General features: G+C 33.0%; 1 protein-coding gene and 1 long non-coding RNA gene across 2 annotated transcripts; one reads left to right on the plus strand and one right to left on the minus strand.

Annotated features, from left to right (window-relative positions):
- The first annotated feature begins 5886 nt into the window (after positions 1–5886).
- On the plus strand, positions 5887–7612 carry LOC121215554 (uncharacterized). Its single transcript, XR_005911478.1, has 3 exons — positions 5887–6153; positions 6515–6552; positions 6664–7612. It is a non-coding gene; the product is annotated as an uncharacterized lncRNA (long non-coding RNA).
- Positions 7613–11776: 4164 nt separating this feature from the next.
- Positions 11777–13248, minus strand: LOC107949968 (uncharacterized protein K02A2.6-like). The gene is made up of 2 exons (XM_016884723.1): positions 12723–13248; positions 11777–12003 (listed from the first exon to the last, which is right to left on the minus strand). The coding sequence occupies exons 1-2, from the start codon at positions 13246–13248 to the stop codon at positions 11777–11779; spliced, it is 753 nt and encodes a 250-aa protein (XP_016740212.1).
- Positions 13249–14731: the final 1483 nt, after the last annotated feature.

The following is a 14731-nucleotide window of genomic DNA, read 5'->3' on the forward strand; positions in this document are numbered from 1 at the left end:
CATCCCAATGCATATGCAATATGTCATGCAAACTCATACATAGTCATACTTTAATACTTTTCAAATATAATTGACATGTCTAGCACGTCCTCAATAATTGAATATTTTCAGTAAATGGAAACAATGTTCCAACTTTCAAATTACCATTATGATGGTTTCTATCAATATCATTCAATTTCACATACTTTATGAATTTCATTGTGCATGAATAGTAACCTTTTCAATATACATCATAGCAAATATCTCATGCAATTATATCATGCATAAACTTAATATTTTAGCAAAACATGCTATTCAAACAACCAATCCCATACCATATAACACAATCATGCATCACTATCCAATCAACAACTTTCGTAACACATCAATCTTTTAGGGCTTGAAACGTACATGGTTTGGCCACTTACAAAATTAATTATTTGGATATTAAGCCAATACAATCAGCAAGCTAATTCATCAAATATAACATGATAATTATCAATTTCAAACAACCTTATGAGTTTAGGACCCACACCTTATCTTTCGCTTTTCCGCAACACTCTAGTCAATCTTGCGGTTTCTTTAATAAGTCTTAAAACAAGCCTAAATTAGATATAATTATAATTTCAATTAATTCACCTATAAAATATCCCCTAAACCCCCACTTAAGGGTTCAAACCAATCATCAAAATTTCAACTATTTTACGATTCCAAACTAATTAGAATTCTTGCACTACTTTGATGTGAATTGAACACGCGAACGTCTTTCAGCTTGACGGTTGATTTGGGGGATTTGGGTTAGCACCTAATACATTTACATACTTAAAAATCAGTAGCCAATATTGATTAAAATTTCAAATTTAAACAATCCATAACCTTTTCCCAATAACTATGCTGAAACAATAAACTAGTTAACAATTAATCGCACTTACACTTCCCGATTTGTGAGATCCGAATAGCCAATTAATCAAGAATGTTTTTCCTAATTGACATGTGACTAAAGTATGATTAGGTGGGTTCAAGAACTCAATTTAATTCTGGAAAAATATGGGCAAGAACCAAGAAACAAAACAACCCCCTTCTTGCACCTAGGCACACGTACCACCACCCGTGGTGGCCAAATTTAGGGCTGATTTAAAAAATATTAAAAGATCCATTAAAAATATGGAAAAATATCTTTAAAATAATAAAATTTCCCCAAAATAAAGACCTAGAAATTTAGGTTTTTAATTGGTAAGATTAATCAAGAAATTGAAGAAAGAAGACATCTTACCCAAGCTAGTTGAGAGAAACGAAAATCACACTTTCTTGGAAATGTTTGGGATTGATATTGGGGTTAAAGATTTTAGATTAGGGGCTGATTTAGTTGGGGAAAAATTAAAAAAATATAGTAAAGGATATGGTGCATAATCTTGATGCAAAAAGAATAAGAAAGAAATGGTAAAAATGGAGGTGTAGGTGATGGCAACAATGGAGGAAAGGAAAAGAAAACTACAATTAAAGAGAGGGAGAGGAAGAGAGGAATCGATAGGGAAATGAGGAGGATTAAAGGCTGATTATTTGTGAAAAATTAATACTTATACCTTGGTTTACTAGGCTTGGATGACACACACATTAAAACAAAGGGTTTGGTCAAAAAATTAAATTATTTACATGGGAAGGGAATTGAACTTAGGGCTTCAAGTTAAATTCCGTGCCTTCACATTTAACCACTAACCACAATTCATTATTTTTTTATAATCCCAAATTTTAATTAAGCTAAATTTTGGGATGTTAGAGCTCTACACCCGTTAAATAAATTTCTTCCTCAAAATTATCTGATTCGAAGAGATGAGGATACTGAAGCCGAATCGAATCCTCTGGCACCCAAGTAGCCTCTTCGATGCCATGATTTGTCCATAGCACTTTAACTAACAGAATTTGCTTTCGCCTTAGCAATTTGATTTCACGATTGAATATCTGAACTGGCTCCTCTTCATATGTCAAATCTTGTCTAACCTTAATCTCCTCAATCGGTACAACATGCAAGGGATATGATCGATACCGCATGAGCATTGAGATGTGAACCACATCATGAATACGATCTAACTCAGGTGGCAACTCGAGTTGGTAAGCCACGGGGCCAACCCTTTTAACCACTCGATACGAACCAATGAATCTAGGGCTTAATTTTCCCTTTTGACCAAATCTCAAAACTTTCTTCTATGGAGTAAGTTTAAGGAAAACCAAATCTTTCATATTAAACTCAATGTCCTTGCGCTTCTAATTCAGATATGAATTCTGTCTATCAAAAGCTGCCATCAATCTTTCTTGAATTAACTGAAGTTTATCCTTGATTACAGTAACTAATTATGGACCAATCAACTTCCTTTCACCCACTTCAATCCAACATAAAGGCGAGCAGCACTTACGACCATAAAGAGCTTCGTAAAGTGCCATTTCAATACTTGACTAAAAAGTGTTATTATAGGCAAATTCTACCATCAACAAATGCTCCTCCCATCTGCCTTGGAAGTTGATTACACAAATCCTCAACATATCTTCCAATATATGAATAACCCTTTTCGGCTGACCATCGGATTGTGGATGAAAAGTCGTACTGAAATCCAACCGAGTACCCAAGGTTTTGTGCAACTTCTTCTAGAACCTAGACGTGAGTTTAGGATCTCGATCTAAAATAATTGACATTGGTAGACCATGCAATGTCACTATCTTGGAAATATAAAACTTAGCTCACCTCTAAATAGAATAATCGGTGTGAACAGAAACAAAATGGGTGGGACTTAGTTAATCTATCCACCACAATCCATATCGAATTAGTAGGTTTCAAAGGCAACCCACTAACAAAGTCCATTGTCATTCTCTCCCATTTCCACTGTGGAATCTGAATCGCTTGGAGTAACCCTGATGGAAATTGGTGCTCAGCTTTAACTTGCTAGCAAGTGGATATGAATTCTGCTACTCCGCGTTCAAGACCCGACCACTAATACACTTCCCTCAAGTCACGATACATTTCATTACTACCAGGATGCATAGCATGAGGGCTGCTATGTGCATCCTGCAGTATGGAATGTCTCAAATTCTGATCGTTAGGCACAAAATACCTCCCTTTAAAGCATAAAATTCCTTCTAAATTAACCCCAAAGTCCTCAGTTGATCCATCCTCAACCTGTTTAAATCGAGGTGTTAGAGTTTTGTCCAAACTCTACTTATCTTTGATTTCCTGAACCCAAGCAGGCTTTACTTGCAATTCAGCTAATATACCCCCACCATCATATAGACTCAAACGAGTGTACATAGCTCTCATATCAAACATTACCTTTCTGCTTAAGGCATCGACCACAACATTGGCTTTTTCAGGGTGATACTCGATCGTACGGTCATAATATTTTAACAACTCAATCCATATTCGTTGTCTCGAATTAAGTTCTTTCTGAGTAAGGAGATATTCGAGACTCTTATGATCGGTGTAAATAATACACTTCTCACCATACAAGTAATGTCTCTAAATTTTGAGAGCAAACACAACAGTTGCTAACTCAAAATCATGAGATCCCTTAAATTTATTTTCTGCTACATTTTCCAAACTTGTTTTTCCAACACTATGATGGCATAAAAAACTGCTCGATACGTGACATGGAAACCTTCGTCTTTTTGCATAGGGTCGTCATGAGACGAGGGAAATACATTCTCCATTTCTGCTCACTGATACATGTTAGCATCGACTAATAGATCCAATGGCCCACACAAACCTATTTATTTTGCAAAATAGAGTCAAGTAGAACCACTATAAAAGAGATGACGTGAGACGCGTTTTTTGTCGGGGAGATGTGAGTGCAAATAAAAAGCATTCACATCTTAGCCATTGAGAACATAATGACTTGATTAAATTGAACAGGTTTGTTGGTATTGGCTCCCTGTGTCAAATATCGTAAAATTGCATCGATTCCCTATATAGTTAAATCAAAAGAATCTATAAAATCAGAGGCATAATATGTTGCATCATAAAGAGAACAAATTTCCCGGGGTGTTACCAGGACCTGTTTACTCTGAACAGTTTCATAGTGCAGATTGTCACTCGAGAGTTTACGAATTTCCTGATCCGTTAACCATCCATTATATAACTAAAAAGGTATATTTACCATTTTAGACCTTGAATTAATTACTTTATAAGTCCTTAAGCCTTTAGCCTAGTTATAATTCTATAGAGTTGTGAACTTTTACAATTTAGCCCATTTACCATAATTAACTATCAATTTGATGAAATTAAAGGATCAAACCTTAATATATTTTTATACTGACCTCATAAATATTAAAGGCCCAATTAGTATTGACTTCTAAGTGATACTTCCCTATGGCATATTTAGCCAACTCAGGTCTCAAAAATAGCATAAAGTTAATAAAAACAATTTATTAATTTATTAACAGTAAAACTAAAAATCAACAAAAACATATAAAAAAACATAAATTTCTCAAGAATAAGTTGTTCAAATGTAGTGGAGAACGTAATTTAATGTATCAAATTATGGTAAATCATAAAGCGATTTCTTTTTTCTTTTTTTTTTTAAGCTATGTTCAACATGTTTTATAAAGAAATTATACTTTTAAAAGTAGTTTGTAAAATATGGTATTGTTTTTTAATAAAAATAAAAATCAATTTGAAAAAAATTAAAAGAAAAATAAAGAAAGATGTTTTTTTTTAAATTTTCATATGTGGGGATTAGTTTGTTTTATATAAAATTGTGTTATGATTTTTAGAAGTAATTTTGTTCTTGATTTTCATGTAAGAGTAGTGTGAATTCTTTTTTCATCTTTCAATTTGTCAATGATTATTTATTGGAAGGTTGATTAGATTCATTACCTGAATTTGTTGGGGTTTATATGTCAAAAGGTTTAATTGGACACTTATCCATCTATCCATTATATCATCGATTTTCGATCCATCTTCCACATTTTAATCTATTATTATTTTAATCTATTTATTGTTTTGAATATTTATCTTTTGTTCTTAAATTTCTTCTTTTAGTTATTTTTTGTTTTCTTTGTTTTTCTAAATCTATTTGGTTTTTTCTTTTTAGGTAAGATCCAAAAAAAAATTTCTCGAGGCAAATAATTTGAATACGATTTTGATATGCTTTCCTATCAATTAATTTAAAATCATTAATCTCATTATTTATTTTATATTATTTTTAAACATAAATAATTTTCACACGCATACAATTTCTATTTTCTATAAATACACCACACCCGTTTACATTCAATTATCTATAAATATACTTTGGTTACATTTAACATAAATAAATGTGTATGTTACATTTAACATAAATAAATGGCATTCTTATAAAATTTTGTTTTGATTGTTTGTATTAATTTAATATTTTTATATATTTCAATAAATTTATATTTAAATAATTAAATTTTTAGCACTATTTATTTAAAAAAATCATTTAGTTAAGGAGTTTAAATCTCTAACATAATAACATTATCTAAATTGTATTTTTAGGGTTAAATTAATCAATTATGTATTAAAAAAACATATGTTGAAAGCGATTTCTGTTGTTTTTTTAAAAGCTAAGTTGAATTTTTTTATAAAGAAATTATACTTTTAAAAATATTTTTTTTAAATATTGTATTTTATTTTAATAAAAATACAAATAAACTTTTTAAAGAACTATATTTGAAAAAAAAAACAGATTTTTAAAAGAAAAATAAAGGAAGAAGCTTTTTTTTAATTTTTTAAAAGATTTTTGGATCTAATTTAGTTTTTTTTTGTTATAAATAGATGATTTTTCTTAAAAAACTATAAATATAAATATAAATAAAATGTAAATATAAATATAAAAACATTAATTATAAAAGAATATTAAATAATTTCATATAAAAACGTAATTTATAAAAGCAGAACCGATCTATCTGCTTTCTTGTTGTTTGTATAAAACCATGAACTAAAACCATTCCCATTTCTCCTTTCAGAAAATTGAAGGTCACATCCAAGAACCCTTTTGTTGCTTTCTTCTCCCTCTGAAATCTGGACTTTATAATATAGCAATGGGTGTTTCTTGGATTCCAATCGCCACAAACCTCGTCAGATATGGATTGAATACTCGAAATCGTTTCTTCTTATGCCGCAATTGCAGAAACCACCTCCTCACCTTGGACAACGTCATCATTACTGTAATAACTCTCTTTCACTCTTATGAATATATAAAGATTTTTCTTTTACTACTGGAACTGCAGTTCTTGGTTTTGTTACTCATGGGATTGCTTGTTCTTGATTTTTGTGTTTTACAAGCCAAGAATGATTGGGAGGAAGCAAATCACTTAAAAGATTTTTATCTTGAAACCTTATAAAGATTCAAAATGTTCGTGTGAGGTTTATTTACAGAATCATTGCATGAGCAGAGGTTGCTTTGTTCCAATCCTTTGTTTTTTCTTCTTCCTACAGATACAACTAAAGAGATAGATACAGCTATACGTACATTATATATATATTATCTTGATAAGTTGTCATCTTACTTTGAAACAAACTTTTCAGGTAGCAGCGAAGGTGAATAGATTTCTCTGCCACAATGCGTAAGATACTTGTCTCATTTCATTCCATCGTGTAATAAAGTAGAATAAACACTATCTGATTATGCTGTTCTTTAATAAGATTAACTTATTTATTTGTCTGGTTGTTTTCAGTTTACGCTTGATGGTGATAGGCGTCTCCATCGATTAATGGAAAGAAGTACTTCATGTATATTGGCTTTGAAACGCTGAATCATATTCCGAAATTAGAATGAGAATGGGGTGGTTGCATGTAGGGACCGGTTACTGTATTGGGATGGAACCAGGTGATTAATGCACCACTCCTCGCAGAAAGGCGACTGAATTATCCAACTCTTGGTTCACTAAGGATGCAAACTTTTCTACGGGTCTGGTTTTGTTTTTCATTTGAGGATGCATGGTTGGTTTTGTACTTTATTTGGTTCCTTGAATACTCATCAAAATATTATACTGGTATTATAATTGTTGTCCACTTAGGTGGTTTTCAAGGATTTTGTTGCCAAAGCCAATATTTTGGGCAGGGAAGCTGATTCAAGTGAGCATATTTGATGTGCTTTAAAAACATTGTGTTACATTTGTTTAGTATATAAATTGCATGCAGGGTTTTTTTTTTTTCGTAGTGGCATTAATCAACCTAGCCCTCTTCATACATATTTACTAAACAAAATAAACCAGAAAAAAAATGAACAATTTATATACTAAACAAATGTAAAACAATGTTTTTAAAGCACATTAAAGATGCTCACTTGAATCAGTTTCCCTCCACAAAATGTTGGCTTTGGCTGCAAAATCAATGAAAACTACAAGCTGACAACAATTATAATACCAATCTAATATTTTGATGAGTATTCAACGAACCAAATAAAGTACAAAACCAGACGCAGTAGAAAAGTTTGCATCCTTAGTGAACTTAAGGATTGGCTCGACTATTAGTTAAAGTAGTTAGTTAGGAAGAATTCAGTTAAGTTGTTGTCAATGTAAACTGTTTACTTTCTGTTAATGCATCAGTTGGAAGTTAGTAAGGATCAAGTTGTTAGGCTAAGTTCTTGGCTGATACGTTATCCAAACTCTTGTGTAAATAACTGAGCTCGGTCCTATTGGGATTATTAGAGTTCAAATTAATAAAAGAAGTAGATCCTGTTTTCTTTAGATGAGTTTTGTTTGTGGTAGATTTAAACATGGTATCAGTGCCAACTCTTTTTTGGCTAAGTAGAGAGGTTTTCTTTGTTTCTGGTGTGGTGACCATCTTTCTTGGTTCAATATTTTGAAGACCAGCCTTAATGGTTCCAGAAGTAGATTCTGGTCATGGTGGACATTCTTCCTCGAATGCAAGTGATCGACTTCACTCTCCTAATTCAGATCCAGTGGCAAGTTCATGTCGATTGGTCAAAAAAACTCAGAAATTTCTCAAAAATATACTAGTCAAATTGTAATATATTATTTGTGCGACGGGTACCAGAAATACACCGAGAATCGTACCTAAAAGAGGTTGAATTAAATATAAAATTATTTCTACAGTAATAGGTTTAAACATTAACCACCAAAAATCATATTACAATAAATCAAAATATTGAAATTATTACTACGAAATAAAATAAAATAACTAAAAGAAAATAAATCAACGAAGAAAATCTCAATTAACAGGCAGAAGATTAACTTCGTTCAGGGGTTGTAAATAACTTCAGACTTCCGGTTTATTTTAGCGATTTAGTTATTAACTAACCAGTATTACCTCTTGGCCTCTACTAATTAATTAATCGACCAGTGCTCACTTATCTCACGATCTCACTTTCCTGATCGGGATAAACTACTTTTTACTTGACAAACCTATCTATTGACCTCGTTTAACCTAGATTACTTCCAAGGGACGTCAATCCTAGGATTTAAACACACATAAATTTATATCAACTAATTCTATTAGGAAAATCTCGTTCTTTCGTTAATCATTCCCACATCCGCTCGTTAATCTCCCTAAAAGACCTAGCCACTCGTCGCTCAATAACCATATTTTTCACAATTGAATTAATCATGCAAAACAAAAATTAAAGTAAAACAAAAAGAGATAGAAAATTGTCTGTTTGATGAACTGGATGTGCTCAGATCTGCCAAATCCTTTAATAGTGATTGAGATCTCATTGTTTGCAAACAAAAAGTGAAAAAAATTACTAAAATAATTAATAACGAAGACTTGGACTTAAATAGAATCCAAGTCAAATAACAAGAAATAAAATTGTTTTTAAAAAGAAAATAAAACTAAACAAAAATCCTAATCTACTAACTAAAACCCTAAAAATAGCTTGGCGAAAGCTCCTCAACTTTAACCTATGCTTAACTATTTATAGGAAATATTAGCATCCCAATTACATCGAGTTAATGTGACAATAGGGATTTTAATTAGAAAGAGATTTCAATTAATCAACCTAGAGTCAGTTGCTCTTACTCTCGAAAGAGATATTAGCATAATTTAGTGATTTCTACGGATCAAGTCATCAAGTGAATAAGTCGTTTAAATTAGATTAATAATAATAGAAGAAGTCTAGGTGAATTCTTTCCTGGGTATTGTCTCTCTATTTGGTTATCTTTAGATTATTTCTTGATTTTTTCTCTGTTGCGTTCTTAGTTAAATTAGTTTAGTAATTTTAGATTAAAACTCATCACTCCAAATTTTTTGCTAAATAATAAGAAAACAGTGATTACTAATACTTTTAATCCTCATGGATACGATATCTCTACTCACCATAGCTATACTATTGTTCGATAGGTGCGCTTGTCTTAGTCATAGTTTTTGTTAGTACGGAAAACACATATCAAGCTTAAGCCTCAGAGCATCTTCAAGAACACCGTGTTATCTAAATGAGTTACAGACTTCTAGAAAAAGTATTATATGTAGTTTTGGATCTTCAATAGGTAGTCGACCGAACTATCCTACTGTTTGCAACATCTGGAACATTACTGGTTTTAGTTTAAACTGTTGAGCCTATATGGTTGGTTTAACTATCCCTCGATTCAAATCATCCAAAATGGGAACAATATGCTATCAAATTGGTATTTCTCGATCATCTATCATATGTCCAATGGGAGGATTAGCATATCAACCATTTTGATTTTTGTTAAGATCATGACCATTTGGATTGTCATTGGGACCAAGATCATTCCTATTTCTAGCCATATTCCTCAGTTCTTTTCACCTTCTTTGCAAAGTTCTATCAATCTGTGGATCAAAAAGATATTTTTTGTTATCAGGAATGCCTATTCTCATACACTAATGGCAAACCTATAAAAATTAAATTAGACTAAATTAAATAAAACTAATAAGTAAATAACCAAACCAAATTTCACCAAATTGCCGATCCCTAACAACGACTCCAAAAGCTTGTCGCATGTAAAATGATATGCGATTTGTGCAAGTATAAACATCGGTTCAAGTAATAAAGTGATGAGTGAGTATTGTTCCCACGAGGATCAGATTGAGGCACAAAGTTGGTCAAGTTATTTTACTAAAGTCGGGTTAATGATATGGCAAGACGATTGAATGAAATGTTATGGCAAAACTAAGGTAAATATGCAGTAATAAGTAATATATGGAATTAGTAAATAACTGGAAATGTTATGGAAAAGGTGATAGTAGGAATGTAATGGAAAATATGAGAGTGATATGCAAATATTTTATAAATAAATAACTACTAAATATGTTGTGGCAAAGATACTTCGAGAAAGAGTAAAGATATAGTGTCTACGATATTTATGCAGTAGGTTGAGATTATTCAGAATCAACCTTCACTATCGATAATACCATGGAAAAATATTGATTAACTTACTGTGTAGAAGAGTCCTAAAGTGGTTTGTTTCTTTTGGTGCAAAACCTTAAGTTACGGTCCCTGCTCATACAGGGTCTTACTATAGCAGCCTGTGTAATTCTTTCTGTATGACACAAGCATCATTCGAATACTTGCTCATGCCATCCAATATTAGTTAAATTAATCTAACATTTTCCTTATTAAATTAACTTAACAAGAATAATATGCCATCGACTATTCCTAAGGATTGCACTTAAACAATTGAATTTGCAGCAATATACTCAGATTTATACCATGAAAATTAAAAACAGTTAAGTGTCATCAAAATAATCTCAACCTGATGAGATTTAACTCATTAGTTGGAAAATAAAATTCCAAACCATCACCATCATTTACAACCAAATCAATTCACAAGAGAACACGATGGAAATAATGGAAAAACATCGGGAGAACAGCTTCTGCTAGTCCACACTTCAGTAGCACAATGCCCTGTGTTAGCCGAGAGGATGACTTCCTCTTTCAATCAAACCCTCTTCTTGCCTTAGGATCTCCCCGTCTTGTTTTTCTCTGTCCTCTTGAAGTCTCATTCATTGGCCTTTTATAAGCAAGTGTATTGGGGTTTAGTCAATAGCCCAAGATTATCTTCTCTTTTTAAATTATTTTTTGGTTTAAAAATCCCTTCCTTTTGGGTAGGTAGTTATTAGCTCATTATCTCATGATTTTTTTCCTCTTTTTAAATTTCTTTTCTCTAAGATAAGACCACCAACTCAAGATTTATCTCATCCTCCTTTTAGGCAAATTGCTCTAGCACAAGTAGAGTTGGCTGAAACTGGTATGCGTTGACTGTTGACTCGGTCATCTTCCAAGAATCGCAAATTGCAAAGGCATACAAGTCTGCAAAATGTCCACTCTTTTTCCCTGACAAACCTTTACTCATTTATTTCTTGTTCCTCATCCTACACCTGCAAATCCACCAATCACAACCCTTCTACAAGCAATTAAAAGTAACAAATAACATTTAAACACAGTCCAAGCTCCTAATGCAATGATTAAGGAAAAATACTAATGAAATGTCCTAAAGTACAACTAAATGTACTTAAGTACAGGCAATTAACTAGGTCTAAAGGCATGAAACATATCTCTTTTCAAGAGTTATCAACAATACACCTCTAGACCTAAGGGATGGATTGTTCTCAACGCATGTACAGATATGTAACAAAAAAACAAAAATATAGATATGTACAGAAAATGTAATGGAAAAAGAAATAAAATACAAGAGGTAGGGAAAAAACTTCTATGGCTTGGACTGAAATGTTGTTACTTCATTTGGCCCTGCGAGCAGATTTACGAGCATTGACTTTATACAACAACTTCCTCTTTATGGAGGTCATTTCATTCCCTTCCTTATTAGTTTTCGTGAGCTCATCAATAAGATGATTGATGTCATAGTCTTATGCAGTCGTGGAAGCTGGTTGGGTGGGTGGTATAGGGTCCTTACCTTTTGTGGTGGTAGGAGTGGTAGTGGTTGTTTCATCTTTCTCTTCCACTTCATGATTTTCAAGATTTAATGATGTCGTCTTTTCAGGCTCCTTAGCAATAGTTTCCCCTTTAGCAGAAGGGGTTCCCAAATTTGAGGATTCGCCTTTGGCAACAGGAGTTTGAGCTGGCTCCTCTGTAACTTCAAGAATTGGGATCAAAGAGGTAAGAAAGGTAGGGAATTTTGTCTCCGAAAATCTAGAAAAACTACTAATTAATCAAAGATAAAAATACAAATGAAAAAACATTAAATAATTAATGATAACAGATAATAGAAGTGAAATGAAAGTAAAGCAATTAAAAAAAGGAAAAATAAAAATAAAACAGCTAACTCAAACATCTCAGAGGTCAATGGATTGCTTGTCACGATCCATATGAGCACCCTATTAATGCTTCAAGCGTTGTCCGTTAACTTTGAATGTGACCCTCGTTTTCAGGTCTTTGATACTAACAGCTCCATGCGAGTATACTTGAACTACTTCAAAGAGACCTGACCAGTGAGATTTTAATTTACCAGGGAACAATCTGAGCCTCGAGTTGAACAACAATACCTGTTGCCCTAGTTTAAATTGCCTTAGCATAATTCTATTATCATGCCAATGCTTGGTCTTCTCCTTATACAGTTTAGCATTTTCATATGCTTGTGCCCTGAATTTTTCAATTTCATTCAGTTTTAGCAATTTTTTTATGGCCAGCAGCGACCCAATCCATGTTTAGATTTTTAATCGCCCAAAATGCTTTCTACTCGAGCTTAATAGGTAGGTTACATGGCTTTCCATAAACAAGCTTGAAAGGTGACATCCCCAACAGTGTTTTAAATGTATTACGATAGGCCCACAAAGCTTATCCACTCTAAAGGACCAATCGTTCGAGTAGGGTTCACCACTTTTTCCAGCATTTTCTTAATTTCTTTGTTAAAAACCTCAACTTGTCCATTTTTTGGGGGATGATATGTCATGGCAATCTTATGTTTCACCCCATACCGATACAAGGCATTTGCCACTAGCTTGCAATCAAAATGAGATCCTTCATCACTAATAATGACTCTAGGCGTACTGAATCTTGTGAAAATGTTCTTGTGCAAGAACTTCATTACTGACTTTGCATCATTAGTAGGAAGCATAACAGATTCAACCCAATTAGAGACATAGTCCATTACTAACAAAATGTACAAGTTTCCCACTGACGGTAGAAATGGACCGATAAAGTCTATTCCCCATACATCAAACAACTTAATCACTAGAATATTTTGCAATGGCATTTCGTGTCTCCCAGATAGATTTCCTGTCCTATGACAATGGTTAGATGACTGATAGAACTCATGAGTATCCTTGAATAGACTTGACCAATAAAATCTTGACTGAAGAACTTTGGCAACTGGTCTCATTCCTCCAAAGTGTCCTCCGTAATGAGCTGAATGACAATCCTACAGAATGTTATATAGTTCGTCATCAGGGGCACACTTCCTAATTATCTAATCAGCATAATGCTTAAATAGAAAGGGTTCATCCCAATAATAATGCTTGGCATCATTAAGAAATTTCCGTCTACATTGGCTGTTGAGATGAGGTGGCATCAAACCACTTACTAAAAAGTTCACTATATTGGCATACCAAGGTAATGCCATGCCAACCAACAACTACTCATATGAGAAGTCTTCTTTAATAAGTTTTACATTTTTATCTTCATTTCCAGATTCTAACCTTAACAAGTGATCAGCCACTTGATTTTCAGTCCCCTTTCGATCTCTAATTTTCAACTCGAACTCTTGTAACAAGAGTATCCACCAAATCAATCTTGGCATGGAATCTTTCTTACTTACCAAATACTTAATAGCCAAGTGATTTGTGTAGACTGTGACCTTGGTATGAACTAGAAAAGAGCAAAATTTATTGAATGCGAAAACCACAGCTAATAACTCACTTTCAGTGGTAGTGTAGTTAAGTTGCGCATCCGTCAAGGTTCTGCTTGCATAATATATTGCACGTAGTACTTTGTCTTTTCTTTGCCCTAACACTGCTCCCAGAGCATAATGTTGGCATCACACATGAGTTCAAAGGAAAAGTCCACTCGGGAGCTATTACAATTGGTGCTACTACCAATCGTTTCTTTAACTCTTCGAAAGTGGTCAAACAAGGTTCATCAAAACTGAAAGGTCTATTTTGCTCCAATAAGGTGCACAAGGGTTTGGATATCTTCGAGAAATCAGTAATGAACCTTCTCTAAAATCCCGCATGACCTAAAAAACTTCTAATACCTTTGACACTAGTAGGAGGTGGCAATTTTCTATAACTTCAATTTTTTCTTTGTCCACTTCAATCCCTTACTGCGATATCCTATGCCGTAGAATAATTCCTTTACAAACCATGAAGTGGCATTTTTGCCTGTTTAAAACAAGATTTTCTTATTCACAACAGCACAGAACCAATTAGAGATTTTTAAGAAATCCTCAAAATCATTGCCAAACACAGAGAAATCGTCCATGAAGAGTTCAAGGAAGTTTTCCACCAAGTTCGATAATATGGTCATCATACAATGTTGAAAAGTTGTCGGGGCATTACATAACGCGAATGGCATCCGTCTAAATGCAAAAGTTCCATATGGACACGTGAAGGTGGTTTTCTATTTGTCATTAGGAGTTATGGCAAAGACCCTTCCCAAGAGGATAAAAAACCACAGACAAAGATAATTTTACTAAAATGGCAAAAACGAAGAGTACAAAAGAAAGAGATAAAAATAAACCCCAAAACCCAAAATAAGAACCCTCAAAACGTAAACACAAAATTTTATAAAAGCTTGTAAAAGCTAACACCTAAATGTGTTATGGGTTATCTTTCTAAGGTGGAAAAATATCTATTTATAGGTTAAAT

The sequence above is a fragment of the Gossypium hirsutum genome, chromosome D03 (assembly GCF_007990345.1).
Source record: "Gossypium hirsutum isolate 1008001.06 chromosome D03, Gossypium_hirsutum_v2.1, whole genome shotgun sequence".
NCBI lineage: Eukaryota > Viridiplantae > Streptophyta > Magnoliopsida > Malvales > Malvaceae > Gossypium > Gossypium hirsutum.